Here is a 24,565-nt window from a genome sequence, read left to right on the forward strand (position 1 = left end):
ACTTTGGTATTAACTCCACACATATAAAAAAAATCCAAACATTAAAGTCCATAAATGAAGTTATGTATAATAAAGCAGAATAAGGCAGTTAAAAAGTATTGAACACGCTAACTGAAATTTATTTAATACTTGGTGGAGAAGCGTTTGTTTGTAATGATGGCTTCAAGACACTTCCTGTATGAAGAAATGAATGGGCCGCAGTATTCAGGTGTGATTTTGGTCCATTCTTCTAAACATATTGTCTTTAAATCTTCTTCAATTGGATTCAGTCAGGTGATTGACTGGACCATTCTAACACCTTGATTTTTTTTTTTCCTCTGAAACCACTTGAGAGTTTTCTTTGCTGTATGATTTGGATCGTTGTCCTGCTGGAAGCTCCACCCACGTCTCATCTTCATCATCCTGGTGGATGGCAGCAGATTCTTCTCAAGAATCTCCCGGTAAAGGGCTCCATTCATCGTCCCTTCAATTATATGAAGTCTGCTAGTACCATGTGATGATAAACAGCCTCACACCATGATGCTTCCACCTCCAGACTTCACTGTTGGTGTAGTGTTTTTAGGATGATGTGCAGTGCCATTTCTTCTCCAAACATGGCGTGTAGTATGACACCCAAAAAGTTAAATTTTGCTGTCATCTGACCAGACTACACTCCCAGTATTTCATAGGCTTGTCCAAATGAGTTGTAGTAAACTTTAAATGAGCTTCGACATGCCTTTTCGTTAGTAATGGAGTCTTGAGGATGAGCGTGAGCAGTGGAGTGCATTACCTATTGTTTTCTCTGTGACGATGGTACCTGCTGCCTCCAAGTGTTTCTGGAGCACTTTCCGAGTGGTCCTTGTCTCTTGGGCTACTCTTCTGATTATTCTTCTGACTCCCTGGTTAGAGATCTTGTGAGGAGCTCTTGTGCGTGGCCGGGTGATGACGGAGTGATGTTGCTTCCACTTGTGGATAATGGCCCCGATGGTGCTTACTGGAGGATTCAGAAGTTTTGAAATACGTCTGTATCCGATTCCAAAAATATGTTTTGCAACAATAAGGTTGCTAAGGTCTTGGGAGAGCTCTTTGCTTTTACCCATCATGAGATGTTTCTTGTGTGACACCTTGGTAACGAAAAACATTTTTATAGACCATCAGTTTACTAACCCAGCTGATATTAATTTGCACAGATAGGGGGTATAATTACTTATGGATTTCAGCTGGTTCCTTGCCTTACCTTGCCTTGGAGAACTGCTTTTTCTTAGCGTGTTCAATACTTTTTTTCCTGTGTCATTCCACTTTATTCCACATAACTTTATTTACGGACTTTAATGTTGTGAATTCTTTATATTTACGGAGTTCTTGAGTTAATATTGATGTCTGGTGAAAATTTTGTGTGTATAACCTCATTGGAAATATATTTACTGAAAAAAAAAAACTTATTTCCCCCCACTGTATCTTGCCTTTATTTTGAATGTGTCTGCATTTTGAAATGTCATTGATATTGTATTTGCAGTTAGAGTAATGAGTTACTGTGAACGCTCTGTGTGGCTCTTCCAATGTTCTGGGATGCTGCGCTTCAAACTGCAGGAGCACACATTTTTTTTGTAATTTCATACACATCAACACATTGAGCACCACAGTGAGTCATGGAAACTAGAAACGTGATTGGCTGTTGTGATGCCTAGCAACAGGACAGAACGTCATGAAACAAAATTTAAGTAACATGAACCAAATAATCTTTGATTTTCTCCAGTTTCAAATCTCCAGGCCTGTGAGGAAGAGCTGGAAGTGTTTGTTATTAGCACCGCTATAATCCCCTCTCACACTGAGCACCGTAGTAGATGGGGATTAGTGCGGGGTAGGCTCATCCAAGTGTGGTTTAAGAAAGTCTCAGCAAGCATTCAGTTTGAACCTCATGAACATGAAGAAAGTATGGTAGTATAAATAACTCTCTCCCTAGGACACAGCACTGGGGAAACCTCGAGAGGTGTTTCAGATGACCTCTGACCCCAGCTCATTTGACGGCGAAAGGCTTTGCGCTTCTCTGAATCTGACCTCTGCTACCTGGGCCGCTCTCTCAGATGGGGCCGGAACTCTGACCCTGTTACACACCAGCAACAGAGGAGAGAGCTCTCACCTAAAGTGGGAAGTAAGAGAGAAACCTCTGACGATATATTAATAGATCTGCCCCTCTAGCTTGCTTCCTGTTATTAAAAAAAAAAAAAACATTTTTAGAGGAGACAAAAGCATCTCAAGATATAATATTTCTAACATCAAAGCTAATTTACACTGAAAATATTTCTGAAGCATTTTTAGAGTATACGCTGTCTCATGTTCATCCTTAAAACAAAGTAAAAACACATTTTACCAGCTTTTATATTACTTATGCTAATTGTTACTTCTATTTCAGAAGTTTTAACACTTGTTATTAACACTTTTTTATACTGTTATTATTTTCTTCTTTCTCTCACTGCCATCATTAATTCATAATTACTATTTGCCTAATTTACTGTTTTATATTTTAACACCTTTAACTTCTTTATTTCGGTTTTTTACTTCATAAATGTATGAACATAAACAAACTTGATGATGATGATTATAATGATAATAATAGTAATTATTACTACTACTACTACTACTGGTGGTACGTTTAGGTGAAGCGTACACTAAGAAACGTATTCAAGTCACACACACATTGACTTTCTGTACGTTTAGATTTGAGTAGATTATGAAACATATTCATCTTAATAATTTGCGATCACGATCGGTTTTTGGCAGATATCAGACCGTTCAAACTGGTCCCCTAAAAAACCTTACTCTGAAATCTAAATTTGTCTTCAGACTGCTAATGTTAATTAGTGAAAATGTATTACACCGATGTGACCTCTTTCATTTTGAACCAGTATAGAGGCAATTCAGAGAAGGAAAATAGATAAATTGCTGCCAGTGAAACGACTCGTTAGCAGCGAGTGTTTTTGGCAACGAGTAACGTCAGGCCAAACATACTTCTAACGAACCCACAGGAACCTGATGGATTTATACAATGCAGTTCATTTTATAAATCCATCAGGTTCATGTGGGTTTACATTAAGAACATGAAAAATAAGGTGATTCAACACTACTACTTTACTGATCATTTGGTAAGAAATGTATCCGTGTGCAAGATACTTAATTAAAAAAGTACTGACATTTCTACTGTGCTAATATAAACTAATAGCATCACTACTTGTTATAACTGACTGTTTTATGTTAATCGTAAAATAGTTTCGTAAAATGTAACTGAAGAAAAGTGGGATTTCATAGGTACTTTGTGTTTGTTGCGCAACATAAAATTCTTGTGTAACTGTGCAAATATTACCCTATGTTTATCTCTCCCAGAGAGTCTTATGAGTTTTATGTTTCACTTGAGCAGAGCCTCATGAGGTGTGTTAAACATGTGTACTATTTCCAGGGCAATTCCTGTTATTTCTATAAATCATTCTTTAAATGTGGATAAATTCTGATTCTGATCGTCTGATGATTTTACTTTTCCTGAAACAAGCCCATGTTCAGCGAGTCTCTCGGGGAGCCTTTCATTATCCTGAACAGCGTTTCCCACATCCCGGCAGGGGTTCATTCAATCGAGCTTCTGCTGCTACGTATCCAAAAAGATCCAGATGACGCCAAAGGCAGCGGCTTTTCCACCACGCTGGAGTGGGTTACTGTCGAGAACTCTGCTGGTGAGCATGGTAGTGTTTCAGAGTGGATTATGGACTTACAGGTGCATCTCAAAAAATTAGAATATCGTGGTAATTTTTTCCCGTAAATTAGTTCAACAAGTGGAACTTTCATATATTCTAGATTCATTACACATAGAGAGAAATATTTCAAGCCTTTTTGTATTAATCTTAATGATTACAGCTTACAGTTCGTGGAATTCAAAAATCCAAATCCAAAAGGCCTTCGATTGGATTTGTTTTTAAATATTAACAGAATACTAAAAAAAATGGCTGCATGTGTTTATCAGACTTTCACACTTCACTTTATTTCACAGAGATGCCCATAGGGTCAGAATTGTCCCCAACATTTACCTGATAATCAGTGTGTTTATCAAGACAGGATTCAATCTAATTTGTGCAGGTCAAGAAAAAAGGTACGAAGTGAGGAAAAGGAGATTGATGAAGGGCAAGTCAGTGCCTCACTATGCTGCTGTGGAGCCTCAAGGGAAAGGGGTGATGGTGGCATCAGAAAAACCCTTCACCTTTATACAGGTGGATGGCGTTCCTCTGGAGGACAAACCACCTGAAGACATGGATGTGGGAAACGCTGGTCAGTAAAAAAAAACAAAAAACAACAACAACAGTATATTTATTCAATTATCTGACTGTATTGTGTGAGTCAGTGTATAAAATCATGCAAATGTAGGTCAAGAGCTTCGGTTAATGTTCACATTAAATGTCAGAATTCAGAATGGGGAAAACTGTGACCTGTGTGACTTTAAATGTGGCATGGTTGTTGGTGCCAGATGGGCTGGATTGAGTATTTAAGAAACAGCTGTTCTCCTGGGATTTGCACACACAACACTCTCTAGAGTTTACACAGAATTATGCTAAAAAAAAAAAGTGAGCGACAGTTCCGTATGAATAGACGTTTAATATTAAACAAAAATGCACCACAGGATCACCATATCGCCATCAGGGGAAAATGATTGATTGAAACATGAGCTCCGTAGCAGAGCTCAGAGCTCAATGAGGTGTCATTTAAACCAGGAGTAGAGCTCCAAAGTCGGCTAAAATGCCAGACTTCCTTGGCCTCTTTCTCGGGCACTGTAGATTGCAACAGTGTAGGGCTGGTGTCATTTTTTAATGGTGAAAACTTGGTTGTGTAACCGTACCGTGACCTATAAGTCACTTAATAATTTATTTATACGTCATCAGAATTATTTGAAAAGAAAACATCTAAGTGTAAATTGCAAAATACACCCCCAAGTGTAAAATGTCCTTTTGCAGCAGTTGCAAATTTGAGTTGTCTCGGATGTGTCTCTATGGGCTTTGCATTTTGATTTAGCTATTTCTTCCACTTCTCAATGCAGATTTTCTCCAACTCTACCAAATTAGATGGAGAATGCTAAGGTCATGGTCATTCTACAGACTTTCAATTGGATTCACGTCTGGGCTTTGACTCGCCATATTCCAAAACACAAACCATCTTTTTTCCAAGTCGTTCCTTTGTAGTTTTTGCCCGGTCTTTTGGCTCATTATCTTGTTAGAACATGTATTTTCAATGTAATTGCAGATATCAGGCTGACTGGAACAGGTTCATTGAATGGAACAGTCAATTTCGTTTATATTTGTCTCCATCCATTTTGCCTCGGATAGCAACTAGATTTCCAGTTCCTCCTGCTGAAATCGACCCTAGAGAATGATGCGGCCTCCATCGTGTAGTATTTGATTTTGCAATACAGGAAAAAAAGAGAGAAATAGTCGGGGGGTGTAAATGCTTTTTGGGGGAAGTTATTACATTTTTATTTTTATATATATTATTATTTTTGAACACTTTCCCCAACTATACAGAACTACAACTGTGTACATTGCTGGAAATGAGAGTCTTAGTTTAAATTTAATTGACCATATCTTAGCTAATATTTGGAGACCAAGGACAGTATTGGTATCGATGAAAAGCCAAGATTTATCTCTTTGCAGAACAAAGCCTGCAATCGGCATCAGGACTGTCTTCACACTCAACATTAATTACTCCTCATGCACTACTACAGCCGGGCACTCATTCCCCGAAAGGATTTAATTAACGTTAGAGAAAATGCAAAGCTGCTCTCAAATCAGTTTGTAATATCCTCTCAACCATTAAGAATCCACTCTTTGATCAGGCAGCCCGTTTCTGAGTGGACAGTCAAGTTCAGATCGAAATTGCATTAGCATTTCCAAATCTGTTTATTTGGGCACACCAAATGATTACTTGAGACTAAACTTCAGTGTCCCTATATATTTTAAAAGTTGAGCAAGCCATTAAGCTTAGTTCCTCATTTTTACGAGACAAAGATTGAACTTGCGGAAACATAGATGCGTGCAGTGTCCTTGAGTTGGTCTCCATAGAAACTAGAGAAGAAATCATAGACATGATTCAAAACAAGCCACTACAGAAATGGAGAAAAATACGCAAGCGAGAGGACCATGTGGTTTTCTTTTGTTAAGCTTTATTTAACTTTTGTTCTTCCATGAAGTCTCTATAAATATCACTCTCTATATTCATTATAGACCTGCCTATGTAAAAACAAAAAAGCATTTCTATGTACATTTCCTTGCTTATACTTGGGATTCTGTGTAAAACATCCCTCTGTATCAAGCATAACCATGAGGTGTGAGGGTGTTCAAGTTCAGGTGGATAGGCAGTATGCCAGGTAATAATTAAAAATATATGTCCCAGATGAGCAGCAGAGAATTATTAGACAGAGAAGTTATCCCTGCAAGCAAGATAACTCCCCAGAGTGAAATGTTGAATTAACACCTACAGTATGTATCTAGGCCCATCTGGATATGAGTGGAAGCAGTAACAGTTCATTCGGCTCTGGGGATGTTTTTGTATATGTACGTGTTAAAAGAAAGTGTGAAAACGCATACATTCTATGAAACATCAAAACACTTTTTGCTTGAAGATAACAATGACCAGACTGAACATAGCACAATATGATTGGGTTTGGCTGTGGTGTACTTTCTACAGTAGATCCATTCTGGTAACCGCTTCTTTTAAAGTTTCGGATTCATGGGACCGTATCAGTTGTCGAAGAAACACATTCAGCCACAGACATTAAGGTTGGTCAAATTTATTAGATATTTATAGTTCAAGCAGCAATTTCTTTGTATATGTGCTGTGTAAGAAGTTCAGTGTATAGATGGTCTTTATGAGTGGCCACTATATGTTTGTGTAGAATACTGCAGAATAGAGTGCTGTTTTTAAATATTAGAGATGTAGATCGAATATAAAGTCAGAGCGTGGCAGGACTACTACCGAAATGCAGTTGATAAAACATTTTATACCACAGCATGGTTGAATTCTCAATTCAGAAGGTATGCATTCATTTTCTATAAAAGCACTCTGACAGTAGTTCTGGCTGTAACATAAACACCGGTATTTTGTAACAGTCAGAGTAAAACCTTTGGTTAAGTTTGGGTCTAAGGACAGAGAACGTTGTTCTTAGCAGTTTCTCTGTAAAAAGAGGAGAAAGTGACTGTTTATAGCTGCTATAACATAAGTGATAACAGGAACTTTTTTTTTTGCACATGTTCCCCAATATTAACTATAAATAGAAAAATGATGATATGTCACTCTTAAATAAATAAACAGTAGTTAGTTAGAATTTGCAAATTGCTAAGAGAAATAAAACACTTTGGCACTTGCTGTTATAAGAAAATGAACTAAGCCTCATTACACCACCCTGTCGTTGATTATTTTCCTATTACAGTACACCCTGCCCTATTTTATTCCTTCTTTACCACTGTTTTTATCGTTAACTGAAATCTATCATTTATACGACTTTGCTTTAATTTTATATTTTAGTTACATTGTAGCTGATATCGGGCATCAGATTTACCAAATTTTTAGATCCAACTGACTGATATTTTATGCCGTTAATGAGCTCACGGAGTTGTTTTAAAGCTTATTGGCAAGAGGGCATCAGTATCGGAATGGTATTAGATACTTGGAGCGCTGTTTTTGGTTTTGTCTGGAAATCGGAAAAAAGTGGGATAGGTGTATCCCTAATTTATATAGCACTTTTTTTTACTCAGTTGAGTATTCAGAGCACTGTAATTAATGCCGCACATCTTACTATGTATAGAAATAGCACTCGTGCAAGGTGCTAATTTGCTCAACAGAAGCAGTCAGAGGTTCAGTCAGTCTAACCCCTAATTAATTTATGTATATTCATGCACATATTTTTCTGCCTAGGCCTGGCTTCGTAGTCCATATTGAAACCCGAGAACACTGAAAAGTGATTAAACAGCAGGGGGCATGTCCATGGAACACTACATGAAGGAGAAATTGTATAGGTACACGCTGGGTAAGAACAATGAGACAAAACGTGTTGCAGATCAAGTCAGGACCCATGTTATGTTCGTACACCTAATGAATTAACATGACATGGGTTAATTCCAAATGCTAAGTTTTGGAGCAAAAATGGGCTAAGCGAAAAGTGCATGGAATGTAGAATTTTTAGATAAGCAATAAAAAAAATCAAACACAAAGTCTGAAGCTGCATACAACATAAGTTAATACAGAATAAATTAGAATTAGAATTTAAAAAAAGTCACCCTTCTCCCAAGGATTTCCCTGGTGAGAGGTCCTCGACACTACACTTCAGTTGATGTGACCTGCATTTTCGTGGCCATGGAACGTCATTGAAATAGTGCATCTAGATATACCAGAGGTGACTCCCAGACTGAAACTGTTGTGCTAGTCCAGAAAGAGGTTCCTGATCTTGCTTGGAACACGGTGCCATGTACCATCAAGTGATGTTTCCACCAGCCTGTGTGGGGTCGATTCATAATCATTGGCGAGGTACTGTAATGCCACAGCACAGCTAGATCTCCTTTACGGTCCCGTGCTTCTCTGACAACTCCGATGTCTTCTATGCATCCTGGTACTTTTGGAGCCCCGCTTTCTGCACTAAAGAGTCAATATAGGTGTTCAATATATATATCAGTGTTATGTCATCCGTATAACTTTGAAGAGCTACTATAGTCAGTGCAGGAATGTAGGGCACTTCTTGTAGACCTTGTGAGGTTCCCCAGTAGGGCCTGGTGCTGAGCTTTTTCTGGCAGCTTTGATGATCTCCAGGACCTCTCTCAGGATGGGATTCTTGATATTGAACTCACCAGTGGGTTCTGGGGGAGATATCAGGGCCTTGCAGTTCTTGTTCCCTTGCCCATTGCAGTGGGAGTCTTTGAGGTGCTGGTTGACCACTTCCTTGAAACGCAGAAGGTGGCAACAGGGTTTTTGGTTCCTGCCTTTGCTGGCCAATCCTTGTCTCGGGTGACCTATTGTTCCTTGGGCCAAAAATCATTCAGTAGCGATGCTAATCATTCTTTGTCATCTGGAGACATGTCCAGACATATCTGGAGCTTGTAGTCTAGTCCCCCTTGATTGTGTACTCCAGGATTTCATCCATATCTTCATCAAACTGGTGCCGATCTTTTAGCTGTTAGCTGCAGGCCACATGACCCTTTGCTGTTCTGGATGGTTGCTTTCATGTGGAACTTGTGGTCCCTGAAGGTTTGAGTACTATGGGTTGACGCCGCACCTGACTTCCATGCACCCCCACTCAAGAATCTCATCTTGGCTTAGTGGATTTTCAGACCTGTATATCCATTTGGTTGCGGTGCTCATCCTCGCCCCCTCTTGGGCACCACTGGGAATATTGTTGAAGGCTTTCCGTAGCTACTTTTGATACTCCCTCATGTTGCAACTCAGGGTGCTAACCCTTGCTGCCATGTTGCCATTTTTCTGGGCTGTCTACTGTCTTTCTATTTATCACTAGTCTATTTATAGAGGTCATCCAGTCTTTTCCTGAATGTCATTGGCTGGGAGAGTTAGAGTTGGTTCTATCATATAGCTTGCAATATATTTTAGTAGACACATCAGTGATATATTTCTTACTCTGCACTTTACTACTATTGGTTAGATGCCAAGCTGCATTTCTTTGTAGTAGTAGTATTTGTACTCTGTCCAAAGACAAAGTTTAATCCAGGCTAATGGACTGGATTTTCTTTAAAGAGAAATCTTTAGTGGAATTTTGCCCCCCCCCCCCCCCCCCCCCCCCCCAATTGTTTTGTTTCCCAAGGTATTACTCATGAAAAGGTTTGCTAGGTCATCAACATGAAAGAAAGGGTCACTGATGATGCATGCTTATCAAAGCTATCTTTAATAAATTTAGGACTAGAAAAGCTGTTATGATGCAGACATTCTCTGCATGACATAACACTTTCCTTTCGGTCATCTGCCATTGGTCAGTCCAAACCTGTTGCATGCTGAATAGAAACCCATCTAAGACCAGACTCTGTGTTCTGCTGTTGAACATGTAAACATTTTCTTTGATGTGCTGAGGCTAATGGATCATTCAAAATTCACAGCACGAGTTTGTTATTTGAAGCTTTATGAAAAGAATTGGGAGTCTCTGAGAACGCCTCCAAGATGCATTAGGCAACTTGTGTCAGCGTAGCCAGCCATAGTAACAAAAGACTGCTTATTTTCATATGCACACACACAGGAGAGGGGATGCTCATTTACAGAACATGGAGAGAGAACAAGAGATTGGGAGAGAAGCACTGTGTTGTTCTGGACACACACACACACACACACACACACACACACACACAAACGCACATTACACCCACACAACCTAATGTACAGGTAGCACATTAGCCTTTCTGTTTCTTAATCACCTTATTCAAGCTGAAACAGAGATCAGGCCTCGGTTAACTAGCTAATCAACAAAAGAGCATAATGAAGCCCTTGCTTTTTCTGTGGAAAGCCAGATCCTCATGTTCAGTGTGGGGAAAAATCATTCTAATTTCAGTATTATGGTTTTGTCTGAAATTATGAGGCTATGCGTGTGTGTGTGTGTGTGTGTTAGCCAACCTTCAATGGCTCTCTGTTGCTCAACTCTTTATCTCTCGCGTCCTTTTTCTGTAATATTACACCGATTATCAGGGATTTTGGGGCAGAAATGAAAGAAACAATCTTTTCTGAAAGGAAATAATGATTAGATCCCAAAAGATGTGTCATTACGGTACCTGGTCCATTTCAAATAATCCTCATAAACATATAGATTTCTGTAGCACTGAATGATGTTGCTGTATTTTTGTGTTGTGGTACAAAATGACTGCACATTGTAACTTGGCAGTGAATGCCCATTTGTAATTTGTAAATGAATGAAACAGATGTGAGATCATGGATCTGCCAGGGCCACTCTGGAGCCATGAAAATGAAAAGGAAGTATGTGCTTGAGTGAATAATGAGTAACATGCAAAGATGTGTTCATTGTTTTTCTCCCTCTTTTTTTTTTTTTTAAAAGAATTATTTTTAAATAAATGAATATCAGTAGGACACGGCAATGGATAATATGCGTCCTCAAGGTAAAGCTTCATAATGAAATCTTTTGTTCGTTCACTTCTTCTGATTCGTTATCCTGGAGCACTCTGTTAAGACTGTGACCCTGTTATTGTTTAGCAAGCTGAGTGGAAATGAAAAAGGACAGTTTGTGTTCTGATGCACAGGTTTCATAAGCCTTTTTTTTTTTTGTTTGCTCGTAGAGCCCATCTACTTTTGGCAGCAGACGGAAGAAGACATCACCGTGTGCATCCGTTTACCCGAGGGTACGACGAAAGATGACATATGCTTCAAGCTGTCAGTGGACAGTATCTGTGTGGGTGTGAGAGACTATGCACCTCTGTTGCAAGGTCAGCTTTTTGCTCCTGTGGACCCTGAGGCCAGTGTCTGGACCATTGAAGATGACAAGAGGTGGGATATTCTCTGCTGGAGATAAGAGATCTGATAAACACAGCTGTTGAGTCTGGCTGTCAGGCCCATTTGTGCAAATTTTATCACGTCTGCTACGTAATGTTAATTCAATTTACACTATCCAATAATATACGTAAGGACGAAAACAGGATGGGGCATGCTTTTATAGGAAAATCAAATGTTTTGTTCCTCTTCTACCACAGCAATTTGTCAATACTAACATTTTTATTTATTTATTAAACAATGACGTATTGTACTTATTATCCATTCATCATTGCATTAAATGTTGTAGAACATTTGCAGGAACACCGAAGTTCCTGTTATCACATTATAACAGCGATGAACATTTATTCCCTCTCCAGCTTCTCTTTTTTTTCTTTTCTTTTCTAGTTAGTAAGGCAAAAATGCAGCTTATGTTACATCATTCTTGAAGAGCTTCCTGTGTTGGAAAACTTACTAACTGCTACAAAGCTCTGACTCTGGAAAATGCTAAGCACCTCACAGAAAACACCTGATCAAAAATGGCACGTTTAAAATCCATTTAAGTGGAGTGTCCACTATTCCAGTCCCTATGCAAGCTGTTACTATAGAAACGGTATCATATTAATATAAACGAGTGTGTTAATAGCTACAATCCTTGCAGTCAGAGCTAATGTCTAAGGCTGAGACATTCGAGAGTGCTGTGGTGTAAAGATATACTAACTGTATCTATAAATCATCCCCTAAAACATCATTCAGAATTCCGGTGTCTATGGGACGGCTACGTTCAGAAGTGGATTTGTATTTGTCCTGTGTTTTTATGTTTTTAAAAATGAGGGGATGTGATATGGAAGAGATTTATTTGCTTTATAAACAAATGACAGAAAGGAAGTCTTGTGTCTGAAGTTAGTCATGATGAGGTTTTTTAAGGTTTCACCATAGCTAACTTTAAAAGCATTTGGAAGCGGCTCAGCGGAGCCAAAACGTCCTCCAAAACAAAGCTAGACGTAAATTAAAAAATGCTGCTGGGACAAATAGAAAACTTCAGTTTTCAAATAACAAATTCAAGTGTCTTTTACTATTTTTAAAAAAATTATATATATTACTTAAAAAAATCTATTATTAGACATGAAACGTTTGAAGCCTCATTCATGAAAATATGAATTAAGCTTAAATTGAAGAGAGAGCTCTCATAAGAAATGAGAAAATGAGGGGGAAAAAAAGCAAAACACACTGAGGAAATGTTCAGTAAATGATCACAACTCCATTCTAATCAGTCTGTTGGACTACTGATGGGAAGGTTGTGAGTTCAAATCCCAGCACTGCTAAGCTGCCACTGCTGGGCCCTTGAGCAAGGCCCTTAACCCTCAACTGCTCAGTTGTATAAATGAAATAAATGTAAGTCGCTCTAGATAAGGGCGTCTGCCAAATGCCATAAATGGGGGGAAAAAAAGAAAAGGTAAATATACAGTAGAAATTGCAGTGAATGTGTGTGCTTATGTGTGTATGTACCGTGTGTGTACAGCTTGGAGGTAAATCTGCAGAAGCGCAGTGAAGGGCCGCTCTGGTCTGAGCTAGTTCTGGGTGATAAGAGAGGACAGTACATCGTGGATGAGGAACAGGCTGCACAGCTCCATCACAGACTGGCTTACCTCACTGCTGAAGAACTGGTGTGTCATGTTCTCTTTCTTTCTTCCTCTTTTTCTTTATATTTTCACTGTCACGCTCTGTGTATTGTCCTTCATTTGCGTATATCTCATTTTATTTCTTTATATTTACTTGCCATTCTTCTCCTCTTATATTCCATACTGTCTTTTCAGAATGCTAACCCGGAGAAAGATAAGCCTCCGTGTAATGCTCAGGAACTGGAGGACTGCGATGGCTTCCCAGACGACAGTTCGACACTGATGCGGTTTGATGGTGCCACCTTGAAGCCCACCCATGTGGTAAGTCGGCACATGGACTTCACACACAACTGATCAATAAACTGAGCTTTATGAGGTTCATCCAAAGTACTTTGTATAATTAACTTATTGAAAACAGCAGTAAGAAACCCTGATAAAAATGGATCCAGTTTTAGCAGAACAAAAACTTTCTCTTGTGTCACGGGTTACGTAAGTATTCCCTGTTGTTTTGGCTGCCAGATAGTCTTAAAAGACTGGTAAAAATACAGTCTCAAGAGGGACCTTTTGTAATTGCAAATCTCAGGTAATAGTAGGGCTGGTTGTCTGAAGGTTGAGACTTGATTAGTCTTCCTGATGTTTTTACCAGAGAGTACCTTTCTTTTGTTCAAACAAGTGTAACAAGCAGAGGCAATACTTTATCCTCAATTCAGAAACTACATTATATTGTTAACCCTGTGCATCTCTTAGAGGTATCTACGTCAGTATTAATATTCAGCACCACTTCATGTTAGAAAACAAATTATACCATTATACCTGTTGAATTGGATCGGAGATCATGCGGACTCAGAAGTGGTTTTCTGCCTCGCCCTTTACTCGCCGAGATTTGACCGGATTCCTTGAATCTTTTAATTATATCGTGCGCTGTAGAAGGTGAAATGGCCAAAATCCTACCGATTTGTCTTTGGGGAATGTTGTTCTCATAGTGTTGGATTATTCGCTGACGCGTCTGTTAGAGGATTGTTGAGCCTCGAGCCATCCTTGCTCTTTAAGGACTAGGCCTTTTTTGGAGGCTCCTTATATACTATGATTAGATGATTGTTTCACATCAATTTCTTATTTCAAGTCGCTACATTGCTATTAGTTAAAAATTTCCCGTGTCCCAACTTTTTTGGAACGTGTCGCATGCATCGATTTCAAAATAAACGTCTGTCTTCAAGAAACCATGTAGCTGATTATGTAAAACATCAAATACCTTGTCTTTCTTCCTTTTTTGTTCAAATGCAAGTCAAAGTACATTTACAAATCGCTCCTCTTTGTTTTTATTAGCATTTTCCATACTGTCCCAACTTTTTCGGAATTGCTTCAGATTTATCCACTGGCTGTCGGTGTCTCGAAAGCCGCATCACATCACTGGCAACATCACAGCAATTTGTGCTTCAGTGCTTTTTCCATATACCAGGAGTTGTGGTAAACAAAAGATTGCAGTAACTTTTTACAAAGCGATGCGTTCTGATTTTTAACTGCTATGACTCATTCACACTTAAAACACAATCATACCCATTACATCCAATCATACTCAACGGCATGCCTGGGTATGGGAAGAATTCAAGACTTCATCGGTAATGGATTGCAGTGAATGTTGGACCATCTTCAGTTTTCAGCATTATAAGCGTAAACAAATCAGCACATAGAGGTACATCTGATGTACTAAGATCCCACGTGACTACTAACACTAATTTGTGTGTGTAGTCAGATAAATTGTGCAAGCTGTTAATAGGCATGTGGTGTAGGTGTAGGTGATTTAAAACAAAGAACTGCATGGATGACAGCACATGTAAAATTCGAAGGAAACAATAACAACAAGCTTTCGTGCTGTCAAAGTTTTTGAATGTTATCAAGTTTGTAGAAATGTTTTTACTCGGGTCAGAACGTTCTAGGTCTCAGGAAGCTTTCAGTAATGTTTAGTTTAAGGGTCTGAACAATTACAGCCAGTGGTTTCCTCAAACGACTTTTTCTCAGCGTCAGGAGACTTCCATTAGTGGAAATTCCATTAGTGGTTCCTGTCTGAAATGAAATTCAAGTACATGTGCGAACTCATATGGATGGGAAGCAGTAGAGCACTTTGGACTGAAAGCTACTGCTGTTGCACATACTGATTTTACTGTGACTGTAGACTGGGAGTCTGGATGTACGGAAAATATGGAAAACTTCCAGGATTGGGGGGAAAAAAAGGGAATAAATGTGGTAGTGAAGTATGGAGAAAATATTTTTGTTTGCAGACTTTTACTTCTATTTATACTGCAACATTGTTGAATTCTCAATTCTGATTGGTCAAACGGTGTTGATTACTTTCCTATAACAGCCGCTCCGACAGTAGTTCCAAGGGAAATCACAGGTTTACGGTAATGTGCTTGTTGTAATACGTTACCGTTTCTATAGTCAGTCCCTCCGGGAGTTTGCGATTTTGCGATAATAGAAATGAACGCAAAATCAAGCAAACTCCGCAATATTTGGAGGAGTTTGCAATTTTTCAAAATTACCTCAGATTTGGACCAAGACGTGTCATGTGACATCATCACAACACGCATTCAGCCAAATCCCTCTTCGATTCACGTGCGTCGAACATGAGTACAGCTAAAAGGTCTCATTTAGCAACAAACATCACTGCGAAACACCGTGAAAAACAATTTCGTGCAATTGCAATTTCGCCAGTTTAATTATTTTTCAGCAAAAAAGCACAAAAAGCAGTAAATTGTGTGACAATTTTTTTTTTTTTTTTTAATCCACAGCAAAAGCAAGGAATTTTGGCTGCAACAATCACAATAAAAAAAAAAACTCCATGAAATCATTGAGAGTTTATTTAACATTTTAGCAAGGAGTCCCTATTGTCAGCACTTTGTATTAGTCGGAGGTAAAGCTGAAATTTTAAGTTTTCTGGCACGGGAAAGTCTTCAGAATGGGAGACTGAACTTTCTCAGTAGCATGACGAGCTTAACGTAGCACAGCATAACGTAGACAGTAGCATGACGATCTTACTAGTCTCAAGAGGGTCGTTTTTGCAGATGTTCCATTCCATACATGGTTAAAAGTATGACATACAGTTCTTTCAATAACAGTGTAATCATTGGCAAATTGCTGTGGTATAAGAGGCGTTGAATACATTGGGGTGAACTTTTATAGGGAAAAAAATCAACACATCACACCATCCCATACGTGATTATTCTACTATAACATAGTAGTAACTATTAATTAGATGCAGTTTTGTACACCAACATACCATTAGGGTATTCTGGGTAGCAATGCTGGCACATCTGCTTTACAAAAGATTTTCATGTGTGGTTTTTTTAGTAAAGACAAACTAATAACTTGCAGGATAAAGGATACACATGAGTTACAACAGTCTTCACCAGTCACCAGTGATAATTGTGCTTCCTGTAAAGACAAAGTAACATAGTAAATAAAAAAAAAACTTTACTGTTACCTCACGTTTTGACATAAATGCTTGAATATTACTTTATGAAAGGTTCATGCATTATTTATAAATGTATTATAAAGGTACGTGTGTAGGCACCGTTCGAATCAGGGTTTCTTATTGGTTATAAAATATTGTTGTTTTCTGTGCTTAATGCACTCTGTTGACATGTCTTTCAGAACCTCTTCCACATTTCCTGTGGAAGAAATAGTTATTTCGTTTCTGTTCACTAAAAACATCCTTCCAACCTACTAAATTGATAGCTTTGATGCATGATTGAAACATGCCGACCTTTTCATGAGTGCACTCGCTCACGTATTAAGCCGTAACAGCATCCTTGCTGGCAGCAGAAAATCTGCCCTTGGGGCTTTTCCTGGAGCGCTCCAATTGCAGACTTGTCTCAAGAACAGAGGTCTAAGGTCTTCAGGTTCTCCAATTGAACAACTCTCAAGTACAGTGCGTCACCTTTTATGACTCGCATCTGGCCTCTTGAACAGTGCTAAGACAGCTCCTAGTTGGGTAAAAGGCTTGACATTTAGCATCAATCTTTGTGAAATCGGGTATTAAAAGTTTTTTGCCTGCTTTTTGGTAAAGGTGAAGGATGTCTTGTTAAATGCTGATTGCGTATGTGTTAGCAAGAGGAATGACCTATCCTACTTCTCTTAATGAGCATTTAGTGAAGTGGTTGGGTTATTATCTAGGACAGAACAAACTCGGTTTATGAAGGAAACAGGTGGCATGGGGATTATAACAAAAGGGAAGGTCGAAAGATGTTAGAAAGAACCTATGGAAATGATGATCAAAGGCTCTTTATTTATATAGGGAGGTGTTTTATTTTTAGCTCTATTGTTCTTGGTCCATGGTGCAACCGACACCATGGATACCGGCTTTCAGCAGAGTCAGTCGCATCCACACCTCCTTCTGATCTACTTAATTAAAACATGGATGGAATCTGCCCTTCTGTTCTCATTTGAAACTGCAGTGTGTTTTTATATCACAACATAGCATAGATCTCTGTGCTCACTACATTTCATCAGTAAATTAGTTTTTTTACTGACATCCAAACCTGATGACAAACATCCAGAACTGCACCGTTCAAAGTGTGACTGTTGAATAAGAAATCCAGCATGACGAGAATGTAATACACATTTGAAACTCCTTCCATGCACAGGCGTTGTAATGTGGTAAGAAGTGCTGACACTGGAATACACGTGTGAAAGAATTTTCATCAAATGTACACTTTACAATAATTTGAAATTATTGTAAAATTCTTGTTTTTGTTTCATTAGGTAAACCTTGGTAGCCACCAGTACCTTTTCACCGTAGACATAAATCCATCTGAAATGCCGGCTTTCTGTCTGCGGCACGATGTTGACGCCTTGCTGTGGCAGCCACGTCCTGAGCAGCCAGATGCCTTGTGGGAGCACATCGCCACCTTCAACGCACTGGGTGAGTCCCATCATGAACATTCTTTCTTTCCCCTTCTCCTACTCCATTATCTGCTGCGTGGTCTGAAATGGTAATTCCATGATTGAGGTGTATGCATATATATGTGTGTGTGTGTGTGTGTGTGTGTGTGTGTGTATATTTATATATATGTGTGTGTGTGTATGTATGTATGTATGTATGTATATGTAAGTAAAGTTAAAAGACATGTTAAATGCACATGAAATGTCTTTCACAGCAGCCTATGTGATGTGTATGTTTCAGATAAATAACTTTAAACATAAACAGCATTTTTGCCTGTCCCTCCCTACTATAATTACACTTTACCTTGAAATATAATCAAGGACATAAAATCATATTATTTTTGCATTAATCTGTAAATCCAATACACATCTCATACTTGAAGCATGTTTTTCCGTAAATCATCCATTATAGGTTATGAAAAATAATACTCCGTATAACGCAGTCACCCAGAAGTGTTTGATTTGAAGCTGATATTGTATATTTGTATTGTATTGCTTTTGGGTTGTGCAACAGTGAAAGCTGGCACTTTCCTACATCCTGCATGGACCAGTCTGTGAGACGTGGCATGCCAGTTTGACGCTCAGGCAACATTAATGCATCCTATTTTTATCTCGTTTTGAGTATTCTACATTTTATAAACTTATTATAGACATCAGCAAATCCCTTCAGCGATATGTACAGCCGAAACCAATGATATCGTTCTCTTTTCCCCTGTTGTTCTTTGGGTTACACAACAGTAATACAGTGTGTGGAAAATGCAAATGAAACATATAAGGTCGAGTGTAGACGTTTGCATACCCTTAGCCAAAGCGAAGAAGACAAAGAGAAGATTTTGAGCTGGTGGCACATCAGCCCATTCACCCTGGTGTCTCTATTCTAACTCTGTATAAACCATGTTTCAGTTCACATTTTTTGTCATGTTTTGGAATGCTGTCTCCTCTTTTTACACACACACACACACACATATATATAATATATATATAAATTGTAAAACAGTAGTACAGTATCTTTATTGTTCCCATTCGAAGACCATGGGGGTACAAACTTTTTACACTAAAAGTAAAGCATGTTTACTTTCGCAGCAATAATAACAGGCTATGGCAAGGAGAAACAAAGACCATTTCTGATGCCTCTTGTCTATCTGTCTGTCAGAAATAACAGTCTGGAGGATGAGGAAGATAATTCTCTCATTATGTACTATATCTAAGCATCCTACAGTCATTTTGTTAATGACAGTAATTATTTTAAGCATCAACTTCAGGCTTGTTGAAAATGAGCATGGTTAAGCTCAGTAAATTACACTCCAATTGTAAGCATAATTTACTGATGTGTATTTTTAGCCACTGTTGTCTATAACTCCTTTGTTCTGCTCTGTCTCAGGTTATGTGCAGGCTTCGAAGAGGGATAAAAAGTTCGCGACATGCGCCCCCAATTTCTCGTATGCGGCTCTCGCCGAGTGTCTAAGGCGAGTTTTCATCTACCGGCAGCCATCAGCCGTGGACACGGTGCTTTTCAATCGCAAACAAGGCCGCCAGATTGGCCAGATTGCCAAGCAACAGGTAGCCAGTCTGGAGTCTAACGATCCTGTTCTGGGCTTCAGGGCTACTAATGAGAGACTGTTCATTTTAACATCCAAAAATATGTTCATCCTCAAGGTGAATAACTAAAGAAATGGGTCTAGGAGATGTGCGAATGAATCGAGTGTACCCGTTTTCCACTTAACCTCAATAAGCGAATGGTGTCTAAATGTTGCGTTTGCACTGGAGCTACTTGTAAGGTAATGTAATAGCCACTTGTGAACCATAATTATCATCATGCAAATGTTTAACTACATCAAATATAAACTGTTCTTTCTGCACGGATCCAGCTTGAGTAATTCAATGTTTATCCTCACTTAAATGGGTTTGATGATTTATTTGCTATAAAAGAAAAAATGATTTCTCATGTTCAAAATGGCTATTTTGTTCAACAGGGTGATATACTTTTATTCATTTATACATAACACAATATCAGACTCGTGCAGTGTCCAGAAGCACAGATGGGTGTAGGCCAACTGGTGGGCTGTGGTGCAAGGTATTTCAGTGGATCAGAATATACTGTGGAAGGAATGATCTATGTATGAAAAAACTGTCTGTTGCTCAGCAACTACATGAGCCTTCATGGATTGTGTTGTGGCTTGTTGCAAAAAATTATGTGCATTTATTTAGTTTATTAACCTGTAGGCAAGGCAAATCGGTGAAAATGTGTTTTTATTTTCCATAGATTTATTTCTTTTCTTTCTTTTTTTTTTTCATTTCATTACCCTCTCAATGTTTAAAGATGACTGGACAGAGAAGTATGTTTTTAGAAGTATATGTTATTTGCTGTGTATCTGTGTATCTGTTCAAAGACCTGGGGCGCTATAGTCAGGAATGCTCACATACAAAGTGGACTGAGACATTAAAATGTAACTGCTGTTACCATTTGGTCATGTTATTTACTGATCCGGACTTTTGTGAGCAGTGAATTTTACCCTTGATCGACAGAGTTTCAGGGAACTGTGTTTATATTGGCATGTAGGTTGCATAATTGTTGCTAATTGGTGGTAATATTTTATTTATAGTATAATTCTTCTTAGTGACTTTACCCTCGTAACTCCAGTGCAAATCTTACGCACCATATATTAGCTAATTAGCAGAATTGACGTAAGTGGAAAACTTGATATCTACTCAAGCCATTCCTTTAAACCTGTTTTAATCAGGATGTGTTTCAGTCGACTGTCATTTATCAAATGTCATGTACAACTCAAAGATTGCTCGGTTTAAATGATATGTTTGTCATTTTGTTAAAACAAAAAAATGCACCTACAGCAATAAAAAGAAAGACATGAGTATCACCTTCTAAAATGGCAAACGCATCTTATTTCAAAAATATCTGATTTTTTTGTTTGACGTCGCTGATGGTAAGCGCAAACCTGCCATTTCTATTAGCACTCTGGGCACCCGTAAGAGTTTCACATGTTCCAAGTGCTGAATTGCTCATCTGGTGTAATGACACTGAACACCTGAGGTTACGCTGTGCACGTCTTGGCGACACTTTAAAATGGCACAGCAGATGACTTGAAGACAGAGTGGTAGGCATGAATAAGTCATGGTAAGATGTTCACACTGAATTGCTCTCATTATGCAAACAAGAGCGTGCTGTTTGACTCAGCTGAAACCAAATGAACCTTTGCTATACGGGTGTTACATTTGTCACACTGATGGTGGGAGATCTAACAGTTCCCTAGCATCACCCTACAGTCAGCTCTAGCTCCATAACAGAGACTGTACTACACCTGATAGAACAACATCCATCCATCCATTAAATGATGTGTGTTTTGTTTAGGTGAGAACACAAATTGTCCAAAATATATACGATTTGTATTAGTTTATTCATTCCAAATTTCAAATATCAAACTAAGAGCACTAAAAAAAATGTGATCATGTATTATGATTTTGGATTCTTTATTTAAACTTTCCTTGCACACTATTTAATACATTTTATTTAGTACACCCACTCACCCAAAAATTCCAGAGCTTCTTACTATTCTTCTTTGCCAGTTGTTGATGTGCTGATCATGGTTTAGAGTCTTTCTGTCGCCTCTTTCCTGTCAACACAATGCATGCAGTTAATTCACAATCCTGCTGTTTTAAATGAACTTTCCTGTGATATTAATAATTATCGACATCAAAAGAATGAACCCATTTTACATTATCGTGATTAGTGGCGATCTAGTAGATGTCAAGCAACGTTTCTACCACAGTGGCATTGAATTCTTGGGTCTGATTGGTCAGAAAGTGCTGATTAATTTACTATAATAGTGGCTCTGACAAAAGTGTAGGCTGCACACTAAATTACAGGTTTGTATTGATGCCTTTGGCATATTTACTGCGTTGGTGAATCACTTTTTTCAGTCTACCTATATATAGTGAGAGAAGATATCATACCTATCATGCCATAAGCTAGAATAAATCAGCAGCACTACTTTAGTAAAGCCATCAAGTGCAAATCGCGTTCCAGTCAGAAATGGGCATTTACCTAGAGCTTTCTCTGAGATGGAAGAGGCTCAAGTAGCAAAGTACATTCAACAGCTCCCCATAACCCTGTGTAAGATAAGTGGTATAGACGTTGGATGGATGTAATAATTGTCAAATTGTGTGGTATAAGAGGAATAAAACACTTAGGATGTAATTATAGGAAAGGAACAATTATCAAATTATCATTTCACTATAAAAGAATACCCTGAACTTCTATTGCTTAGATGGAGAACACAACCCTGATTGATTACGCCAGAAACGTGTTACGTTTTTAATACAATCCACAACACTAATTGCGTTTTTAAGTACAGTGCATCTGGTGTTGAAGAAGTGATGCTGCTTGTTGATCCTTTGCACTGACACAAGGACTTTGGAAATCCAATTTCTTATCCACAGATGAAAAGGATAATGACTGTATCTTATGCCCTGCATTTTGCTGTGAAAGACTTATTTTGTTTACAGGAGATTTAATCACTGATTGCGGTAATTAAATCGAATTAGCCTATTAACAGTTCAGTAGACGACCCCAATTTAATTCTTTTTACCAGCCCTTGGTTTTAACAGCTGCACCATGATTACTGAACAACTAAGAAAGTTATTTTTGCATTAGTTTATCTGCAGATCTGTATGTCAGGAGCAACTTAGGGTTCATGTGGGCTGGGAATCGAACTGCCCGCCAACCCTATGATTAGTAGACAACCCGCTGTACCACCTGAGCCACAGCCGCCCTATTTTTATTTATTTTGTTACTGGCTCCCCAACCCTAGACGGATAGCTAGGTAACAACACTATTGTCTGAAACCATTTCTGGCTAATCTAGAGCAGACACTGTTAAGTCTAACCTACTTTGAGACATGAGATGTACACCATTTCAGCCAAACACATATTACTCATTACAGAGTCAATGACACTGGAGGAGCCTTGATGGAGATTGTCTTTTTAAATGCATGAATGTGCTGTAAGTCTCGCCCGGGTTTGGAGAGTTCAGTTGATTGTGATCTTTGGGCTGGTTTTCAATATAATTGAAATCATCATTAACATCTTGTTGGCATTTTAATGTGTTTCACTGTAGTATTTGTCTAGCGGGGTTAATTACATTTACGAGTACATCTATGTGACCAATATTAACATGACCAAATGTGCCATTTTTATCTTATCGGATAAAATGTTAAGTCCCTTTTCTCCCCTGCTGTCTCTCACAGTGATTGTGCTCATCAGAATGCATACAGAAAATATCAAGTTGGTTTAAAGGCTCTACGGATTTTGCTTGCGAAATAAATGGTGCAAATTTGCTACGGTGAACCATCGTTTATGATGAACTGAGTATATCATCAGTACCATATTGTTATGATTTGCCCTCTTTTCATTCATTATCATGTTCAGTTTCTTTCTAATTTGGAAAAGAAGCCTCCCATATGCACTGAAAAATAATTAGTAAAATTAACTTTTTAGTTACATATTTTTTTTTAGCATGAACTAATTTAATACAGAACTTAAAGCTCATGTAATTCTAATCATTTACTTTTTTTGTGTTAAAGATCACAAATTAGTTTTTGACATACCATTCCAAAACCATGAGCTTTAACATGGAGTTAGCTCTGCCTTTGCAGCTGTAACAGCTCCCATTTTTTTTTAAATATATATATATATAAGGCCTTCTACAAGATGTTGGAGTGTGTCTGAGGGAAATGGTGCTCATTCAGTTAAAAGAGCATTTGTGAGGTCAGGCACTGATGTTGGATGTGAAAGCCTGACTTGCAGTTGACGTTCCAGTTCATCACAGTGGGGCTAAGGTCAAGGTTATGTGCAGGCCACTGGAGTTTGTTCATACCAAACTCGTTAAACCATGTCCTTATAGACCTTGTTTTGTGATACTGGAAGCGAAACGGGCCTACCCCAAAACTGTCTAAAATGTCTTGGTATGCTGTAGCATTAACACTGCCCTAGCCTGGAACTAAGAGGCTGAACCCAACCCCTAAAAAACAGCTATTATCCCTCCTCCACCAAACTTTACCAGTAGGTAAACTTTACTTTTACAGTAGGTAGCGTCCGCTTGTTATCAAACCCAGATTAGACTACCAGAGAGTGAAGCTTGATTTTTCAGGAAATTTCAGGAACTGACTTGTGGCAAAGGTGGCATCCTATGACAGTGCCACATTTAAAGTCACTGAGCTCTTCAGTACTACCCATTCTACTGCCAGTGGTTGTCTATGGAGATTGCATGGCTATGTGTTTAATTGTATGCACCTGTAAGCAATGGGTGTGCCTGAAACTCCTTGACAAAATAATTAGTTGAGATGTCCACATACTTTTATCCATAAAACATGTGTTTAAACCAGCAACACACTAGTCAAGCCTTTATGTGCAAATAGTGCTCCAAACAGAGATGGACATTTACCAAAAGCTTCCCCTGAGATAGAAGAGGCTAAAATTGCATTCAACATTAAAGTGCATTCAACAGCTGTTAC

At 38.5% G+C, this 24,565-nt stretch overlaps 1 protein-coding gene across 1 annotated transcript in view; it reads left to right on the plus strand.

The window, feature by feature from the left end:
• nudcd1 (NudC domain containing 1) overlaps positions 1-21,543 on the plus strand; it is a 26,601-nt gene extending 5,058 nt beyond the window's left edge. The window contains exons 3-10 of the mRNA XM_053613142.1: positions 1,943-2,131; positions 3,524-3,701; positions 4,102-4,290; positions 11,286-11,493; positions 12,998-13,142; positions 13,293-13,418; positions 17,859-18,018; positions 19,420-21,543. Of these exons, the coding sequence (XP_053469117.1) occupies positions 1,943-2,131; positions 3,524-3,701; positions 4,102-4,290; positions 11,286-11,493; positions 12,998-13,142; positions 13,293-13,418; positions 17,859-18,018; positions 19,420-19,706 (1,482 nt within the window). The 3' untranslated portion in view covers positions 19,707-21,543. The remainder of the gene's footprint in view (positions 1-1,942; positions 2,132-3,523; positions 3,702-4,101; positions 4,291-11,285; positions 11,494-12,997; positions 13,143-13,292; positions 13,419-17,858; positions 18,019-19,419) is intronic.
• Positions 21,544-24,565: the final 3,022 nt, after the last annotated feature.

Source organism: Ictalurus furcatus, chromosome 24 (assembly GCF_023375685.1).
Source record: "Ictalurus furcatus strain D&B chromosome 24, Billie_1.0, whole genome shotgun sequence".
NCBI classification, from domain to species: domain Eukaryota; kingdom Metazoa; phylum Chordata; class Actinopteri; order Siluriformes; family Ictaluridae; genus Ictalurus; species Ictalurus furcatus.